An 18,714-nucleotide genomic window follows, 5' to 3' on the forward strand; every position below is an offset into this window, starting at 1 on the left:
ATTTAAACCTTAATGGGGAATTAAACGACATGGTGTTTTGGGCACAGAAGTACATTATGTTTTTTGGGGCTCAGCATCTAAACATTATTTAAATTGAATAAATTAATAAATAAAAATTACAACTAAAATTACAATAAGAATTAAAAACGTAATCGAGAAATTTAATTCTTATTGTAATTTTAGTTGTAATTTTTAATTATTAATTTATTCAATTTAAATAATGTTTAGATGCAGAACCCCAAAAAACATAATGTACTTCTGTGCCCAAAACACCATGTCGTTTAATTCCCCATTAAGGTTTAAATAAGATATTCAATTTTTATGCAATTTGTTTTTTTTTCATGTTTTAATTTTTTTTATATGATAATAAACAGGCCCTGAAGATGACAGTATAAAACTGTCGAAAGCTCGGCGAAAACCGAAAGGAAGTTTTCTCTGTGTTTGACCACTTCCTTAGATCCTCCGAAAAGACTTCATGTTTCCAGCAGATCGATAATTTAGTTCATCGTTATATTTCATAAATTAAAATAAAATAAACATAAGTTTTTAATGTAAAATTTCATCAAAATGACTTTGTTTTTTTCTTCAGACTCAAAATACTGTATACGAGATTGTGTCGGACATGAGTACCAGGTACGACACGTTAGAAGAACGTCTGCTCGGCTTGGAAGACAAACTGGCCACAATTCAAGAGCAGGTAAATTTATTTAAGTTTACATTTAACCGAGTACGACACTCGGAGTTTCTGTAGAAGCTCAAGGGCACCCTACTATCTATCTTATACATTTTACTAAAAAAAATTCCTTACAGACCGTCACTTCCAAATGGTTCAAAACACTTTTTTACGTTCCATTTATATTTTCTCGTCTATCTTGATGGGTATAAAAACAAACTCCAAGTTTTCCGTGGATTCTCGTTAGGGACCCGCTGGGTGGCGAACACGTTCCCCTCCTTTTCACACTTTATACTCTACCTACTCACCCTAACACTTCTGGCATTACACCGTCTTCAGTGAGGAACTGTCCCGTTATCCGTGTAAGGTTTTGTATAGTTCAATTAATTAAGGTTTTTAGTTGGCATAAATAGTCTGTGTCACGAGCGGGATTCGAATCAACGATCTTCGAATAGATACGCCGCTGCTCTACCACTTGAGCTATCGTGACCTAGATCCACTCGGACACTAACTCCGTGGCCATTTCATTTGTTGCCGAGAATCAAATAGATTACAAGACATTTGAAAAATGGCAAAAAGAAGGGAAAATTCAAAAGGTGGGGTTGAGATGGGAAGTTGGTGTCCGAGTGGATCGAGGTCACGATAGCTCAAGTGGTAGAGCAGCGGCGTATCTAGCCGAAGATCCTGGCTTCGAATCCCGCTCGAGACACTGACATTTTTATCTCAACTAAAAACCTTAATTAATTAAAAGATATTAATTGGTTAAGCGGACCACGAAAACTAGTGAATTTAATAAGTTAAAATGAAGTATATCTTCACTAAAGCTCTCCGTGGGCATTTCATTTGTCGCCGAGAATCAAATAGATTNAAAGATCGAAACGTTGGCACGATAAAGAAAATGTTTTTCTGAAACCTACATCACACCCGACCGCATCTCACGATATCTGAATAACTATCTACCTTAACTTTAACCTTTCAGAAAGAAGTAACCACTTATACACCCTCGAATCCTGACTATGCCAATGTGGATCGGGGTTAAGGGAACTAAATCCCAATATATAGTTTTATCCTTAACAAAAAAAGCTCCGAACCCCGGACAAACGACTTACCTGAAATCTCCATAGAGACTCAAACCTAAAGATTTTAATGCAAGATTCATACTGCAAAAAGACTACTTGACAAGCGTTGTAAACCTATGCTGACCAAAAAATACTTTATACTGCTCTGCGAGCCTCCTTATTAACATACGGTCTTGAACTGTACAGAATCGCGAAGCATTGCAACCGTAAATCCAAACCAAACAATCTAAAATTATCCGAATAAAAAAACAAAAGCAGTAAACATCGATCAAAAGAGGAAGCAAAAAAAAAGAAATAATGCCATTTCAGCTGTTTGACTGTATCCTTTGTTCAGCCTATTTTCTCATTTTGCGCTTAGTGATTATTCCGTGATGAACTGAAATGCTCCCAACCGAGTGCAAACAGCCGGACTCAGAGATAATAAAGATCAAACAGTTGAAAATTCCACTTCCAAAACTCTCTACCAAACTCTCGCCTTGTTTGTACAACCAAAGTTCAGAAATTTTTTAATTTGTGATGCAGGACAATACGAAATTAAAATTGAAATAAAAACGTTTTGTAAAATAATAGTTCAAAAACAAGCCTCTATAAAAACAAAACAGTTATAAATGTACAATAAATAATGTGAAAAAATAGGCAATGGTTAAAAACTGTCCCCACCGTACTACCAACTTAATTAACAATTAAGATCGGTTTCTGGTAAAAATCGATCGCAATTCGCCGGAAAAAATCGTTGACCAACCTCTTTTCATTTCATTTGCTGTTAAATAAATCTATTTTAAACTATTCGAATTCTGATGAAATATATTTTAAACTGAATAAATTAAATTGTTTAAACGGTGAACGAGAAAGACCTCGACCATTTTATGTATTGAGGTTGTCCAATCGCACGTGTCAAGAATATAATATAAAAATCCCTTTCTCTTCACTGAACAACCATCAATAGATTTTGGCATTTCCAATATTCACTTGTTTACCGCGGGACAAATTGATCACCAAAATAGGCACAGGCCGATGTAATTTAAGTATTTAATTGAAATTAAAATCTGTTTCGAATCGATAGATATATTTCAAACTTGTGGAAACTCTTGTAAGTACTAAAACATTAACTTATATTCATTTTCGTTTAGTGAACCCCAAATTATGAATTTACTCGCAAAATATTATTTTGTTACTTATTGGATTGATCCTGAAGTCAAGTCATTCAACGTTAAGTAATTTATTTACGGCTGAAATACAATTAATCATGTATTTTGTCATTTCATTGACAACATCCAGCAATATTTCGAGAAAAATCGTCCATTAAAATAGGGCTAGGACAAGGCAGAAGAGTCCAACTGGGAAAATGCTAAGGAATCAATGTTGATACAAAACAGCATTTGTATTCATCGTTCCAATAGTAAAAGAGCCAATAAATAATTAAATTAAATAAAAAGTAAATAAATTGAATAAAATAAAACAAAACAGAAGAGAAGGATCTAGCAAACTCGATGCTATCAAAGAAAAGAAAATTAGGTTAGAAAATAGTTGGTGAATGCATCAAAAATCTCCAAAACATGAGAAAACATAAAAACTTACAAAGGAACAAACGAGTTTTGAGTAGTGAACAAACAGACAAATTGGCGAAAAAAAGATCTACAAAAACATAAAGCCAAGAACTTCGGATAACAAGTTCAAGCAAAACCTCCTCCATCTCAGAATGGGTCAACATAAAACAAAAAAATGGACAAACTCCAAAAGTGCCAGAGTAAACCTCAATTATTATTATTATTTAATGTGTGGTGATTAGTGACCGTTAATCGATATTTCTTTAGAAATCGTGAGATGTGGTCTGGTGTGATGTAGGTTTCAGAAAAACATTTTCTTTATCGTGCCAGCGTTTCGATCTTTATTGAGATCATCTTCAGGGCCTGGAATTTACAAACATTGTTTACATATAACAATTACATTTTGGATGTGGAAAAGTGAATTTATACAATGCAATATATATATATATATATATATATATATATNAAAAATATATATATATATATTTTGCATTGTATAAATTCACTTTTCCACATTCAAAATGTAATTGTTATATGTAAACCATGTTTGTAAATCCCAGGCCCTGAAGATGATCTCAATAAAGATAGAAACGTTGGCACGATAAAGAAAATGTTTTGCTGAAACCTACATCACACCAGACTGCATCTCACGATTTCTAAATAAAAATTATTATTTAACCTCATTATTATTATTTTTTTTTTTTTACGATGCGCAACAGCAGAGGTTATATCAACCCTCGGGATGCCGGTGTTTTTGAAAGAATGCCCATTTGTAAGTACGTCGGGTTCGAATGTAGGGCCGCTAGATTCGAACCCGAGACCTTTACCTACGAGCGCCGTGTCAACGCCTAAACCGTTGCGGCCACCGACGCCGATGGTTACAGTTAGGCAGGGGAAAACTCGGGGAAATTATAGGGTTACGAACCGGTCACTAGCATCTGATAAAACACCTTACACAACATAGATATATTCAATGATGAGCCAATTTGTAGGTTATGCAATTAGGAGAAAGAAACTGCCACCCAATTTATCTTCGAATGCAAAGTATTCATTCTGGATAACCTGGGGTTCTAAGATGACAGTTAATAATCTAGTACTTTTAGGAGGACATAGTCAATTGAACTGAACTAAGGAACTAGGAAAAGTATAATAAACCAGAAGATTACAATGCTTGGGAAATACAAAAGCCCGCTTCCTAGTATTACCTAATCATCATCATCATGTTGGGGTAATTCAGACCTTTAATGAAGTTTATGGTGATCACATCGCGCTTATGGTTAGCCACTAAATAGGAACTCCACCGGGGTTTCACACAGCCATGGAAATACCATAGCAAGGGAGGACGTGATGAATGACGTGACTAGGGTCATCTTCAAGAAGGCAAGCCCCTCTGACTCCGAGCATTTCTCAGAATTTTTTTTCGGATAAAGGCAGGAAAACCAATAACCACAAGCCCAAAAACCCTCCATTTAGACCTATCTCTAACCCATCCCTATTCAGCCCTAACCATCCAATAATGAACTGATGTTTGAGCCACTTAGCTAACAGGTTACAGACAGGTTTCTAACAGGTTTAAAACAGAAAGAACAAAATTTGAACTCAGTTGAAAAACACCCTTAAAAATGCCGATATATTTTTGCGATTTTTTTGTTCTAACGCTTTTTGTTTAAACTGTCTATAGCCTCAACATTATCTTTTTAAACACTTTAATTGTATTCACTTAATAGTTTTTTAATACTCGAAAATATAATTTAATATAATTCAGAGAGGAAATAAAAACATTCTTAACCCATAATCTCTTCTTCATCCAAAGTTTAAAACTTATTGACAAAGAAAATTATTTAATTTTTTTCTATATAACTTTTATTTGCCTTCGAAACAATAAGTGAATATTCCTGTTATTGAAGTGAAAGATTTTATCTTTCAAAACAACATTATAAAGGTCAGAACCAGATGAACTCTTCTTTTTTTATTGTTTTCCAGTTGAACAGCTCGTACAAAGTAAAAGAAAAGCATTTCTGATACAAAAATGTCTGTAGCTTTCCTTCCTGCGTAACAATATTTTGATAAATTTAGTAAAATTAAAACACTAAAAGCAATGAATAGGACGGTTGAAATAAAGATAAAATGAGGGGAAAAGAGTGAAAGAAAGTTGAGAAAGATAGAAAAATTGTGATAAGAGATAAAGAGAACCTCATTCCATACCACAGCCCTTAGATTAACATCATCAACTGCCGAAAAGATATAGAGATAGATGGATGGATGGATAGATAGCTGTAGAGTGAGAGAGGTTCACAAACACAGTATATATAGCATTTTCCAGTCAAATGAAACTTTTTTCAAACGACTGAAACCTTTTTTCAAGCAATTCCAAGCCGATGAAACCTCAGTTCAAGCAAGTGAAATCAAATAATTAGTGTGTTTTATAAAAAGGTAAAAGTAATAAAAATGTTGGTAATTTATACATTTTTATTGCCTCAAAAATGTATTTAAATGTTTTAATTCAAATATGAAGATTAATGTATAGATATTCCTGCAGCAGATGCCGTTAGCTTTAACATTAACTCTAAAATGTAATTGGTGCAGTCAGTACGTGTAACTGAGTTGACTGCAGATCACTTACAAAGTTGGTCGAATCAATTTACATCCTTCTCGCACTTGCTTTAATTTTTAATAATGTTAAAACTTCCGGCAGCTTCTGCAGGAAAATCTCTGCATTAATCTTCATATTTGAATTATAACATTTAAATACATTTTTGTGGCAATAAAAATGTATAAATTACCAACACTTTAATTACTTTTGACTTTTTATAAAACAGACTAATTTTTGGATTTCATTTGCTTGAAATAAGGTTTCATCTGCTTGAAAAAAAAGTTTCATTTGGTTGAAAAATGGTTTCATTTGCTGGGAAAAGGTTTCATTTGTTTGAAAAAACAAAAAAAGGTTCATTTGACTGGAAAATGCTATATATTTCTAGGCGCACCGATCTTCAGTTTTGCAAGTACAGCCAGTCATGATGGTTTAGCATAACCATCGATGTTAGAAATTATTCGTTTTTTACCATTATTTTAAGCTGAATTTCCAATTGGCATTATATTTCTATAAGATACCTACAATTTTTTCCCCACTTTATCAGTAACACGTGAATCCATGATGATTCCAATCGTTTTTACTTGTTAAAACTACGTGTGCTGCAGAGATGTTTTATCGTCGTTAGTTTCTTTTTTCAGGAAAACCTTTTCATCGAAAGTTCAAGGTTTAATTAATTCAACCCTAAGATTTCTTCGTAGTTTTGTTCTTCCCGTAATAACCGATCGTTTTGCCACTTGGAACCAAGATTCAAGACGAGAGGGAAGGCAAAAAAGGAACATAAAATCTTAACTTGTCAACGTCTGGCACATACGCTTACTAACGCGCTTGATTACCATTTTTCCTTTTCCGGATAAAAACAGTATAAAGCAATAAAATATTCAATAATACGACAACAAACAATCGATATTTCCAACAGTAAATACAATAAATAAAAGTTATAGAGACAATTAATGTGTAACACGTAATGTACGTAAATATGGTGTCTTAAAACTTACTAGAGGAGGCTAAAGACGTGGGATCACCGCTGTCAATGAAGCTTTTTTGGTGAAATTATGTAAAAAAACTAAACATATGTCTGTCGTTGCCAATGGACACTAAAAGCCGAAAATATGTATATATTTGAAGTCATTTACATTTTTTTAATATGATTTTCTGTCTTTGTTCTAAAAGTATTTCAAGGCTATTCAGGGGTTATTCTCTCACTGAGAGACAAAAAATGTGGCCACCCTAGTTTTTTTTTTCCAAAGCATTGGAAACGTGAGTATAGGTTATAGACATTTTTTCACAACTGTCTTTCCATAAAAAATTGTAAATAATAATTAATAATAAACCAATAACTAATTAAATATTACATAATAGAAATAGTTTAGTATTTAAAAAAAATAAAGAGAGAGAGAGAGACAAGCGGACAGACAAACAAACAGAGAGAGACACACACACACACACACACACAGAGAGAGAGAGAGAGAGAGAGAGAGAGAGAGAGAGAGAGAGAGAGAGAGAGAGAGAGAGAGAGTGGTGAGTTCTGTCACAGACACTCAACCTGGCCAATAAATTTTGGTACATTGAGCAGAAAGACTACATCCCCCATCTGCAGAATCTCATAACCACTGCATTAAACAACCCAACACTTACAACATAATTGTATATAATCTACTTTTTGTTATTTTTATTAAAAAAGAAACAATATAAGAAAATAGGGATGAACACAATCTATTAATAGGATTTATGCCAATCAAGTCGATTGATTGAGAGAAGAATAAATTTTATCACAAAATAAAAATAGATACTACAGAATAATAATTCATTAAATTGTTGTTGTTTTTTATAAAGAGTACACTTTATAACAAAAAAAATAACTCTAAACCATTTTCTGGGTCAGTTGACAAGAGGGCAGAGATCCCAAAAGCAAACAGAGTGTTTATTGTTCTTGCACAATCTATTGACTATCCTTTTATTTACACTCCTTTGGGCATTTTATTATTTGAATTGGAACAATAAACTAAAATAGTATGATGATTTAAGGCTTTGAACAATGCAAGGATGTTTGCCATCATGTCATGCTAATGATTCTTCTACGTTTATCTGGGTTGTTGTGCTAACTTGCTGTGTTTGGGTTTTAGTCGGAACAAAAACAACCAAGCTTGTATAAATCCCAATCAATGCATTTTGAAAGCCTTATGGTCTTACTCTTCAAAAAATGGTCCCTTGTTCCCACCTGGTTCTCTAATATTTCTGTGCTTGAAGCCTATAAGCCTTTGAAAATGCATTAAACTGGTGTTTATATGAGAGTGGTTGTTTTTGTTCATACAGTATGAATTCAAATTGCATGGTATTACAATGAAAGAATTTTAAATATAGCTGTAATAAGCCATTCTGAAAGTATGGTTAAATTTGTACATTCCATTTATATAATGAAAATATATTATTTGTTAATAAGTTGTAAGAAAAAATATATAAATTGAAGTTATTGATCAAAAATTGTTTTCTTTGTATTCGTAGGTTGAATTGCTGCCGGAATTGCTAACTCGTTGCATACAACAGGCACAACAACTGGCAGTAGCAGGTGGTGGAATAGCAGTCGACAGGAGTTCTGACAGGCGAAATTTCCTCCATCCTGAGTCAGCCGCCATCGTACCTGCAACACAGTGCCCCTCACCCATTTTGTCTCACTCAAGAAGCGTTCCGCAGACATCCCCATACCAGTGGCCGGCAAGCCCCATCCTCCCACCGATAAGTAGTAGGACACCTCACTTAGTTCCCGAACCACTGCTCCCCAACAGCTGAGTGATAGCGTACACATAGAGGGTGAGCAATAAACTAGTTTTTTAGTCCAATAGCTGGGGCATCAGTATGAGTGAAAAGTGATTATTACTTAAGATGTCATTGTTAAAAAGAAACTGAAGCACTAAAGCATAAATGCGTAGTTTTAATATTTTTTCTGATGGGAAAGTTAATTAAATAAAAATTGTCCTAAACGGATTTTAAATCTTTCTTATAGAATTTAAGGATGATTATGTAAATTCCAATTTCATCATTTTCTAATGCTATTAATGGGCTATTTACATTATGCTAAAATGAAACGTGTATAACAAAAAAATATTCTATTATGAATCAGATAAATTTTTACAGAATTAAATTATTATCAAAACTAACATCGATTTCAAATTGACCTAATTATTAGAACATAAACGACATGTTTTTTAGACTAACAGCTTATTGTCATAAGACTCCAATTGTATATACGACTACTTGAACCACCCAAGTATGGAAAGAGACATTGACTACTATGACTTTAACATTAACTAAACTTTAAAACGTTTTTTACATAAGAGCAACAAAATTAAAAACTTATCATTCAAAAATTGTGTTCAACTATAATTTATACAATTGTAAATTCAACTAATTTATAACATACATATTTGTTCAAACACATTCTATTTAAGTTATGTATATACGGACTACACTACTTGTGCAAATGAAATAAAATAATAGTCTCAAGAATGAACTTCAGAAGAGTTCAGAAGATTTCCAAATGGAAAAGGCTTAAACACAAATGAAAAATCGCTCATTTACAAAAAAAAATTAAACAGCCATATTAATGAAAGTTTCAAATGATTCAATTTCATTTAATTTTAGTGCAAACTTTGATTATATTTTGTTACTTTCAATAAATTGACACAAAGTAAAATTGTATTCTTTTCATATCAAGGTCTCTTGACAGGTAAATTTCTATACTTTTTTAAAAATTTTATTGTTAATTTAAAAGAATAATCAAATTTAATTTATTATTTATTTCTGAAGCTTACTATTTGACAAATCTTTCAGTTAATTAATACTTATTTTTAATTTTTATAATTTTAGATCTACAACTGTTATATTTTTAAAATATATAATATTGCATGTGCCTAATTAAAATAAAATATAGCCCTCTTAAATATTATTGTAGTTAAAGAAGCTTGTCTAATTTGTCATTGATGCGCCTTTTTACTATTTAAGATGACTTTTCAATACAAGTCTACAATTCTCGACAAAACAACAAATCAAATATATCCACTAATACAAAAATATCCCTACATAAGATAGAAAAATCTATAATATATAACCATTTTCTTTTTGATCTCTCTTTCTTCAAACAAAGTGAAGCTATTATTTTTATTTTTGTAATATAAAGTCCGTATTCACTAAGAGATTAATATTTATATGGCAAACTACCAAGCATCAGCAAACAATGGAGCAGTTTGAAGACTATAAATCAGAATCAATGCTTTATAAATATCCCGTTTAGTTTTTTCACAACCCCTGTTTCTTTCCTCTGTATTTTTTATTTATTAGTTTACTCATTTTATACAACATGAATCAAATCAATTCTTTAAACTCATTATGAAGCAAACACAATGGTTCTTCAATTGAATATCTTGTATCGAATATACTCGATTCGTTTTCACAAGTCTTTGATGAAATCTATGATTTCAAATTAACAAAAATTATACAAACTATACTGCCAGCACCAGACACTGGTTTGACATAAAAACCAGGACTGAAACCAAAATGGAGTAAAAAAAAACCAAGTACCATTATTGCATGTTTTATTTCTCTATTTAAAAAATTGACGAGGTCATAAATTAGTTGTATTATCATTATATAATTGCATTATTTCTTGTGATAATTTTCAGAGTTGTTTTCTTAATTTATTACAAAAAATTAATCATAGAGAAGTGAGAATACACCATGAATTAATGATAATGGATGTAGGGTAAGTGATGTGAAATCATTCACGAAAACAAATATGAACTATTAGAGATAAAAATTTCCCCAAAAATCTTTTTATATAAGACACTATTATATTGATACAGATGATATACCTTTTATTAATTTTTTGTAAAATTTAAAAATAAATTGATTAAATTCAAAATACAGAGATATATTTTGTTCTTAAAAACTATAAAAATAAAATGAAATATTTGGTAAAATATTGGGTAAAGTGTAAAAAAAATGAGAGTTTTAAACGCTAAATTAGGAAAGTCTAATTTATTTACACCAAATATTTATAGAGAAGAAACTAGAGTGTAACATTTAATTAGATTATATTTAGACTTTAAAAATAAATACTATAACGTCCAGGATTATGAATTGAATGAAAAAATTGAATGTTCAGACAAATTTGTTCACTCATTTTTCAGAAGACCAAGGTTTATATTTCCATTAAATTACATTAGATTCGGATCAAAATGTATTTCAAAGTATATTTATACAGTATTATTATAATATCTAAAAACATCTATATATTATATATAAATAATAATATCTATATTTCGTATTATAACCTTGTATATACTCACACTATGTAAATATTGTTAAGTAGTTCTTAATACATTTCATGCATAATTTGTATATATTAAAAAATCACACATTGAGATTTGCATATCAATGTTCATATATTGTGGCATGAATTCTTTTTAGGATATAACATGTGTTAATGTTACAAAAAAGATTGCAAAGACATTAATATAAAGAGTATTCTTGGTATGATCAAGTATTCAAGAACAGATACACAAAATAAATAGTGAGGATGTATTGTTTTGAAATAAACATAGCCATTTTAGGGGTTTAAAGTTGAAAAGTCCTTTTTTTTTAGTACGATGAAATGGTATTTAACTATTATCCTTCAGTTATTTCATTGTGGTAAATCATAAGACTCACTTTTTATTGCAGTATCATTAAGTTAAAAATTAAAATTTAGTTAACAAAATTCAGGTTTATGTATTTTTATTGTCAGAAATGGTTGTTATTTATTTAATTACTTTCAACTAGCAATGATATAATAAATTACCAACTTCACATTCATTACATTTATCAAAATATCACTTCTTTTCTTTTGTGGTTATTTTCAATGCTAAGCTCTATTCCTTGTGGTTATAACACAGGTGCTTCTGAAAGCTAATAAAATTGTTTGGTTGAAATTATAATAATAGAAATTTCTGACAATAGTAGATTGTTTTCTTAACAGATTTTATAATGAACAGAAAACTAAAAACAGGACAAAATATAAAACGCATTGGATTGTTTTAAACAAGATATTGTATTTAAATTATTCATTTGGAAAGAAAGTATATATTGAAATTTATTATGTTTGAAGTTGATGTGTTATTGTATTTACTAAAATTTTATTCGTGTAAGTGATTTTTACTGTGTTTCTAGGATTACACTGTAAAGAGAGATTTGAAAGGTGAGAGCGATTTGTGTTATATGTGGGAAGGATGTTTTTCACAATTTTTCAACAATATAAGTCCGTCCTTCTTCACCATAAAAAATATCTATTAGCAAATGGCTGATTAACAACAGTTTTTTTTTTTATATAAAGAGAAATCAAGGTGAATAACTCATGAATAAATTTACTAGTTCTTCCCCCCCCCCAAAAAAAATAAATATATATGTATTTCATTTTAACTACCTCCCTCTCTCCATCATCACACATATTTCACAAAATCGCTAAACATCTTATATTTTTATTGTAGAATTTTACTGTTTAAATTGTTATGATTACATAGAATTACCGTTGTTTTTTAATTCTACTTATTTATAACTGTGACAAGTGGATACAAATGTTAGCACAATGAGATAAATAAAGCGTAAGCTACTTTCTGTAAAGCTACTTGCTGGGGTTAATGTTATCAAGAAGAGACAAAATATATACACATAAATTATGAAAAAAAAAAACATTCTATATAAATATATGTATATTAGCTTCTTTAAAAAAATTGTAAACCAATACAAATGGCTATGAATTGCAAAGTGCCTAAAAGTTGTTTATTAACGTTAGTTATTAATTAATTATTTTGGCTGAGGGAAAGTATGCTAAAAGATTGAATTTGTTGGTACTGATGAAACATGAAACTTCATCTGTTTATATATATACATATATATAAATTATCAATTTTTTTGTCAAAAATAAAGATTTATTTTTGTTTTTAAACAATTTTGTCCCAACGAGCAGGTATGAATTTGGACGATGTCCTCCTATTTCATGTCCTAAACTTCTTTACTATACAAAGTTGCATTTTTTGTGTTTTATTAAATTTAATCAAAACTATTTTATTATAAAAAATATTATTTTATACATACAATATGGCTATTTCAAAGAAATGATTTATTTATGTTTGAAACATTTAGTTTATAAATCATGTTATAGGAGGACAATTTCAGAATCACTTGATAACTGTCAATTCATTATTTTTTTTTTGTAACTATAACAGAATATTGTATGAAATATTTGTCATTCAGGCAAAGTCAACTTTTTTCTAAATTTCAGTGCTAGGGTTGCCAGTAGGTCACCTTCTAGAGAGCCATTGGACAGTTGTATGAGTGGGGAAAATGATTTTCTCCCATTTTTATTGTCACAATACATTGAGGCCTTATGAATTGCTGGTGGCTCTACCCAGAATTGTTTCTTACATATGAAAATAAATTTATATATAAATATATATGTGCTAACTAAATCTTTATAATATAGACTAATTTAATAATAAATAAAGAACGTGCTAACTTCAAAATTACAAATCACAAGCTTATCTATACTGTAGTAAGATAGGCTGAAGCTATTTTCTTACAAAATGTTAAATGACCCTTTAAAAAAAAATAATGGTAACATTATCTAAACAGAAGTTTTAAAAAATTTTGAATGAAATTAAACATAATAAATTTATATTCATTGAATATTAAATATTATCAAAAAAAAATCTGTACAAAAAGCTGAATAATCAGTCATGATGTACTATTTACTATTACACAATTTTATATCTTTTAATAATGTTAGTACTCAAAGCTGATGCAGGGGACACAAAAAACAAAGCTGGAATTGTTAAACAAACCTAGATTTTATGTTCACCCAAATACACATTTCATTGTAACAATATTCAAATAGCATTACTTAAATGTAAATATATTATTTTTAATGAACTACAAGGTTAAAAGATAATTTATTGTTTTTAAATTACCAGAGGGCAAAAATCTATTACATGTAATTAACAAGCACAAGTAGCGATTACGATATAATCACAATATTAAGTGGAATGCTTTGTATGCTTGTTTTGTAATAGTTTTAGACAATTGACTGATAAATAATGGTAAATAACAGGCTGTATGTATAAATAACATGCAAATGAATTTTATGAAATAAAAACAATAGTTTAAGGATTTTTTTCTTGCATATCACCCTTCCTATTTTTCCCAATTGATGAAAACATTCTCATTTCAAAGTAAGTTTAATAAAACTTAAGTAAAGAAATTCCAGTCATCCAAAAGAGATGTCCTACTATCCATTGGGCATCACAGAGAATGAAGACAAACCATTCTGCAATACTTTTTTATTCTTAATTAAAAAATCATGGGTTGTGCCTGAATTTAAACTCAGAACTGGCAAATATGAGTCATGTTCACTTTAAATTCACTAACCACTCGACCATCATGGTCATGTTAATAAAGCATAAGTAATAAAAATTACATCCAACTTGATAAATAAGTATGTGATATGAAAAATATAGTTATTCAAATAACCTTTATGAAACATTGTCATGTGGTGTGGTTCCTGATCATCAGAAAAATAAAAATTGCTTCTTTATTCAGAACATGCAATTTTAATTTTATATTAAAAATCAGGACTAAGGCAAATTAGAACAAAAACACTAACAAAAGGAAGGCCAGGTTGATGGGTCAGGGATTAGTACCAAGCTTTTTTTTGGTGATTTTACACCCCAAATATCATCAGACACATATCCACCACTCCTTATGAATAATCCCTAGTTTTGCCACACAAAAAAATTTGAAAGTTTAAATTTTATGTTTTTTAATATTTTTATTTTTCTGTCCAATTTACTCAAATCAACTATGTGAATATATCATTTTATAGCATTTTTCTATTTATATTGCAATAAAAACATAAGCTATCAAAGTTTATCAATAACCAGAAAATTTCTAAAAACCAAATATTTTTCAAGTAAAGTAGGTCATACATTTTTTTCATGAAACTAATATAGGAAATTTCGTTTTAGCACCTCTAGAGACCCCTAAATACAAATTTTTTTTTTTGAATCTAGAAATTTATTGATTTTTTGACCAGTAAAATTTTTTCGATTTTTAAGAAGTCGTTCTCGGAATATCTGATTGTAACGGCTGTAATTCAAAAACTGCCTCCTAGGTATTGAAAAAAATTATGTAGAGCTTGCACAAGGAATGTTCGTCATGCAGAAGGTCGTCGAAACCACTCAACTATTAATTTACACTGATTTCCGTGAAAGTCGGTATTTAAGGGTTTTATAGAGAATGCTGGCCGTATGCACCCAGTGTCCTCCCGTGCTGCCTGGCTCCTCGGTCGGGCGTCTGCCTCCCACCGCCGGCCGCACTCAGTACAGATTCAAGGCAAATATAACCCTGATTGTGGTTGCTGCCTTATTAAAAAAAATTAATTTAAAAAAAAAAGGGTTTTATAATGGTAGAATCACGACTATGAGCAAATCGAAATTTGGGCCATTTTCTGACCTACTTTGCTTACAGAATGTTTATTAGAATATGCAAAAAAAGCAGTATTTTGTTGATTTATTTTTTTTTAAATCATACCAAATTACATTCTGCATACCAAATATTCTGCATCATAGAACATTTTTGTTTTTATCTTAACCAACAATGAAATTAATACACCAAAAATAATATTTTTTAATCTCTAAATAACAATTTATGATCATTTAATTGTGAAAAAACTTCATTAACCCCATTAGGTGCTGTGAAACACATTTAAAAAGTAAATAAAACGTTCCAACAGTTCGGCATGACACAGACGTAGTACGGGTTTAGCCTATTCTAAGTAGAGCAAAATTCATAAATATTAATTTAATAATTACTGAATAAACACTTTTTTCCATTTAATGTTAATTAATTTTCTGTTTCTTAATTATTTAAAAATTTATCTTTAAAACCCCCTTTAAAATATATGTGTTTTATTTGTATATACCAACATCTCACCAAATATACTCTTCAGCAAAAAAAGACTCATGAATGAATGCTACTTCGATTACTGAATTATAAAGTACATAAACACATGCACAGAGTTGAGCCTATCACTTCTCACAGTTTTGCTAAGGATTAATAGTTTCTAATTCTTTTTTATAGTTAGCAGATATTAATGGAAGTTTTAACATACAGTCTATGAGCCAAAAGAAACCAGCAGCCTTTTGGGACCATGGGTTAGGTTGTTTAGTATGGACAATTTTAGGTCTAAAAAGTTCAAACAACCATCTTTGTTAATTTCCAATGTAAAATTTATATTACAGTGTTGAAAATTAATTAGTTGGAGGAATTCTTTGAGATCCTCTAATGTTCCCAACCAAATGCATAAAATATCGTCTACATAGCATTTCCAAAAATGAACAGATTTAATTAATTTGTTCTTTGATTTGAAAAATCAAAATTATCCATGAATATTTCGACACAAAGTGGGGATAATGGAGACCCCATTGCTCACCCTTTCATTTCATTAAATTTATTATTGAATTTACAAGAATTAGATAGTAGGCATATTTTTAAGAGGTCTATTATATCATTTTTTACAAATTCGTTAATAGAATTCTTGGTAAGTTTTTGCTTTATGAGTTTAGTACATTCTTCAACGGGGATATTTGTGAATAAATTAATAATGTCAAAGACACTAAAACACAGTTGTTGGGTATATTGATGTTATTTAATTCATCAATTCTAAAGAATTGTTAATACCGAATGTAGGTTTGAAATTGGTGTGATTTTTAATTATTTTGTCCATTGTACTTGCAAGTTTATGGCATGGGGAATTATAAAAGGACATTACTGGTCTTATAGGTCTGTTTTCCTTGGGAATTTTGACTGTACCATATAACATTGGGGTTTTGGGTTCATTGCTATTAGTTTTTTAACTGCATATTGGTCATCTGAGAATAAAAAATTTCTATTTTTTATGGCTATTTGAATTATAGTTTTTAATTTTAAGGTGGGATCTTTTTGTATTTCTTTACACTCGTTATTATTTAGGAAATCCTCAACTTTTTAAATGTCCTTTATTGGCTTTTAAAATAACGTTGTTGTTACTTTTTAACTTTTTATCAATAGACCTACTTGTACGTGGGATATTTAATTTTTTTTATGTTTAGATTGACCAAGTTTTGTTTAATTATTTCAACACATTTATATTGTATATTTGTATTTATGTTACAACAATCTACTGATGAACTAAGGGATAGTAGTTTTTTAGTATTCAATTCTGTTTTAGGGACAAATTGTAAGCCTTTGTTTAATAAATTGTTTTCTTCTTTATTTAGTATCATGTTTGTTAAGTTTATAACCCTTGGGTAAAATTTAACTGGAGTTTTTGGGTATTTATGAGTATTTCTATTTTTAAGTGTACCGTACTTTAAGTTTTTAATTTTTTTATATAATATACTTTGTTTTTTATCAATGATTGTGTATTATAATCGAATTCGTCCCATTCTACTGGAGACAACAATGAGGCTAGCCTAATGTGTACAATATATTGATAAAAACGTTTTGTATCTCTTTGACTGTACAATTTATGTAATTCATTATTTAAAATGGTTTTTTGGCATTTACATTGTAAGAGAGTCGAACAGTTCTTAATATTTAATTTAGCAAGAACGAATTTTGGGGTTAGATTTATATATAGATATTATATATTTATCGGCGGGTTCACTTTTGCAATTCATGTCGAAAGACGTGGTTGTAGAAATCCTTCAATCTGACGATGAGCTAAGGGCTCGAAATTTGGATCGTTGGAAACAACTTAATGTGAGTAAGAACTATCTTTTTTTAAAAAGGGTTAGTTTATTGTATGTAGTCCAGATAGTATTGTGTTTTGTATTGAAAGTAGAAATCTCCTGGTATAATTCGGGGATGTCATTAATTTCCATTTTAGTTCCGATCAATGCAATATATTCAGGGTTAATTCTTTCTAGGATAATTTTATAATCTCTTTTTCAGGAATATCTCTGAATATCTCAGCATATTGGACACGTGTGTCGATGAAATTTCTGAGGGACTCGTTTCTTCCTTGGGGCCTTAATAAAAATTTAGTTTTTAAAATAATTACTTGTTGGGCTGTCACGTGATATTGAAATAGTGAATCACGTAGTAATCGAAAGGAAATTTTTGGTTTGTTTGTGGCATTGTACAGCAGATGGCTTACAGATCCCATTGTCATTTCCGCAATAACGAAAAGAATTTCTGATGTCAAACTTTTATAGTGCTGTAGAAGGGGATGTAGCGCACATACAAATTTAAAAATAGATTCTGGATCATTTAGTGACAACATAGGTAACCGACTAATCCTTGTTAAAAGTGCTTTGCGTAATTTTAATGCACGGACATATTTTTCTTCAATTTTACCTACCTGGCTTTGTTCAGAATCAGTCGTATTTTAGGGTAAAAGTGGGCTCCTAAATTAGTGTTATTTCCCATTAGGGCCATTACGTAACTTTTTCTAGGTGTTGGGATTGGTACTTTTCTGACGGATTTTTCCGAATTAACCGGTAATTGGTCTTCGTTTTGATTTTTGATTTTGGGTCGTTCACGCATTCTTCAAAATTTTTATATATTTTTGTGGTCAATTTATCAATTAGTGCTAAACGTTTCTTTTTTGCAAGTCGAGGGATATCCGGGGAGTTACAAATAATTTCATTCACGGTCTTAGATATTTTATTCATAAATTGTTGCGACTGGAAAGAATTCAATTTTGTACGATCGGATAGCTCCATAGTTTGAGAGGCCTGAGACTCGCAGGACAAT

At 30.3% G+C, this 18,714-nt stretch overlaps 1 protein-coding gene across 6 annotated transcripts in view; it reads left to right on the forward strand.

Moving 5' to 3' along the window:
* LOC106663893 (small conductance calcium-activated potassium channel protein) overlaps positions 1-9,517 on the forward strand; it is a 444,847-nt gene extending 435,330 nt beyond the window's left edge. For 5 of the 6 annotated variants that reach the window (XM_014389120.2, XM_024229796.1, XM_014389121.2 and 2 more), the window contains 2 exons: positions 590-697; positions 8,395-9,517. In XM_014389120.2, coding sequence (XP_014244606.1) covers positions 590-697; positions 8,395-8,679 — 393 coding nt within the window. In that variant the 3' untranslated portion in view covers positions 8,680-9,517. The remainder of the gene's footprint in view (positions 1-589; positions 698-8,394) is intronic. The other variant, XM_014389122.2, reaches the window with a different exon arrangement.
* The last annotated feature ends 9,197 nt before the right edge of the window (positions 9,518-18,714 follow it).

This window comes from Cimex lectularius, unplaced genomic scaffold (assembly GCF_000648675.2).
Source record: "Cimex lectularius strain Harlan isolate CLEC.00 unplaced genomic scaffold, Clec_2.1 scaffold41, whole genome shotgun sequence".
In the NCBI taxonomy this organism is placed as follows: Eukaryota; Metazoa; Arthropoda; class Insecta; order Hemiptera; family Cimicidae; genus Cimex; species Cimex lectularius.